This window comes from Eimeria maxima, genomic scaffold (assembly GCF_000499605.1).
Source record: "Eimeria maxima Weybridge genomic scaffold, Emw_scaff6, whole genome shotgun sequence".
In the NCBI taxonomy this organism is placed as follows: Eukaryota; Apicomplexa; class Conoidasida; order Eucoccidiorida; family Eimeriidae; genus Eimeria; species Eimeria maxima.
In genome coordinates this window covers 1-2,500 of record NW_013566631.1, presented here as the reverse complement: position 1 = coordinate 2,500, position 2,500 = coordinate 1, and the positions used below count along the sequence as shown (strand labels likewise).

The following is a 2,500-nucleotide window of genomic DNA, read 5'->3' as shown; positions in this document are numbered from 1 at the left end:
GTTCCCCCCCCTCATAATCAGGCGTTGCTTCGACTTGTACAGGTATAAGGAAAAGAAATGAATAATTCATCAAAATATCAGCAAAAAAAGAGGAAAAAAGAAGAAAGATAAAATTAATTTATTTTATTTAGTTGCCAGGCTTTGCAGAAAGTAATCCTCCTCCTTATACCGTCATAAATATTGCTGCAGAAGCTCAATTAATAACGGTGTGTTTCCTTGGAAATTTAACTATTTATTCTTCTTTGTTTTAAGTAGTTTTATGCATTTAATGCCATATTTAGTATTGTTTTTTATTTGTTTTATCTTTATTTTATTATTTTATTGATTTTTCCGTTTTTCCCCCCTAATTTTGTGCCTTTTTACCCTTAAATATATACTCTTGAATATTCCTTTTTGTTTGCATGCACGCCGCAACAGGACCCATTAGAAGGTAAATAAATAATGGTTTTTTTATTTTCCTTCTGTTGTTTAACCAAATTTATTCATTATTTAAGAGTTAAAGAGAAAAGAAGAGGTAAATTTTCTTATTATTGCTAATAAAAACGCCGTTATTTTCCTCTTTTTATTTCTTGTTTTCTTTCCTTTTCCCTCATTTGTTACTACAGAGGAAAGCACAGATAAGAAGCACACATGATATCAATCAGTACGCTTGCTGCACCAGCATGAATGCAGAAGCAGCATGCATGCATGCATGCATGCAAAAGCAGCAGTAAATAAATGGTTAATAATAGACAGATAAAAGAGAACAACAAGGCGTATAAAACACTAGCAGCAGCAAGTAATAAGCTAGCAGGTAAAAAGAAATAAAATAAAATAAAATAAATAAATAAAAATAAATAAATAGATAAAAATAATAATTTATTCCTTTTGTTGTTTTATTCAAGTGCGGATACACCGTCTGCGGAACACAACCCACTGAGACGCAGCAGATACTGCTGCTGCTGCTGCTGCTGCTGCTGATGCTGCAGTAGGAGCAGCAACAGCAGCAGATTCAACTCTTGCTGCTATTAGGACCCTTAATGTTACACATTAAAATGCCACAACAACGCCGTCAGCAGCAGCTGCTGCAGCACTTGCTGCAGCAGCAGTTTGCTGCAGTGTTGTGTGTGTTGCAATTGTTTTAGTGCAGCAGCGCATGCAGTTGCTGCTACTGCTGCTGCTGCTGCAGGTAAGGAGGAGTCTGTCTTATTTTTTTCCCTCTTTGCTCCATTCTTGCTGCATAGTTTTCCCTACTTCTTCTTATTACATTTTTAAATAAATCCTTTAGATCTAATCCATTGGAAGTGCTGCTGCTGCTGCTGCTGCCACTGCTGCTGCTGCTGCCACTGCTGCTGCTGCTGCCACTGCTGCTGCTCCTGCTGTCATGCGGCAGCAAGTCGGTGGGGCTTTGGGACTCATCTGTTAGCCACTCACAGCGAGATGAAAATGCATGCAGGGGCGGTAGCTGCTGCTGCAGGCGTTCTGCAGCAGCAGCAGCAGCAGCTGCTGCTGCTGGATCAGCACAGAGACGATACAGTCTCTTTAGATCCCCCAGCAGCGGATGCTGCACCCAGAAGGAAATAGAAGGGAAGACAGATTCCTGTGCTGCTCGTGCTGCTGCTGCTGCTGTTGTTGCTGTTGGTGTTTTCCCCTTAAGTAGTGCAGCAAAAGCAGCAGCAAGATCCTGCAGTTGCGTCTCTCCATCATCATCAGTAAGTGTTGCTGCTGCAGCATATGCAGCAGCAGCAGCAGATAGGGGCTCAAACCCAGACCAGAGAAGAGGCCCTGCTGTTGCTGTATCTGCTGCTGTATCTGTTGCTGCATCTGCTGCTGCATTTGCTGCTGCCTCTGCTGCATCTGCTGCTGCTGGTCCCTGTACTGGAGGGACAGCAAAGGGAGGGCAGCAAGGAGGAAGGCCTGTAATAGGATCCGTGCTGCTAATAAATTGACGTAAAGCCTGCAGCAACACAGCAGCAGCAGCAGCAGCAGCAGCAGCAAAGAACACCAATACATGATAACAATATCATAAGGAGCAGCAGCAGGTGCAGCAACAGCAACAGCAGCAGCAAATAATATACCTTATAAATAGGTAGATACATGCATTATGCAAATCCAATAGAAATACATTAAACAACAAAAAAAAACAGCAGCAGCAACAGCAGCAACAGCAGCAGCAACAGCAGCAACAGCAACAACAATGATAATAATGTATGTGATGAATAAATGTGATTATATGTATGTTATAAAAAAAAAAGATAAATAAATTTAATTAATTAAATTTATAAATATTATTATTTATAATAATAAATATAATCAATAAATAAGATGAATAAATAAGATAAATAAATAAGATGAATAAATAAGATAAATAAATAAGATAAATAAATAAATAAATAAGATGAATAAATGTATTGAAGAAGTTTATAGTTTAATTGTTGATTATATAAATCGTTGTATAGATAGTTATATCTAATTATATATTCATACAAACCCATATAAATAGGCATATATATATATATAT

The 2,500-nt window shown here is 38.4% G+C and overlaps 1 protein-coding gene across 1 annotated transcript; it reads right to left on the bottom strand.

Annotated features, from left to right (window-relative positions):
- Positions 1-1,147: 1,147 nt before the first annotated feature.
- EMWEY_00000980 (hypothetical protein) lies at positions 1,148-1,936 on the bottom strand (the record flags this gene model as incomplete). Its single annotated transcript, XM_013482357.1, has 1 exon — positions 1,148-1,936. A coding segment is annotated over one exon (789 nt), but the record flags the coding sequence as incomplete, so codon positions are not given.
- Positions 1,937-2,500: the final 564 nt, after the last annotated feature.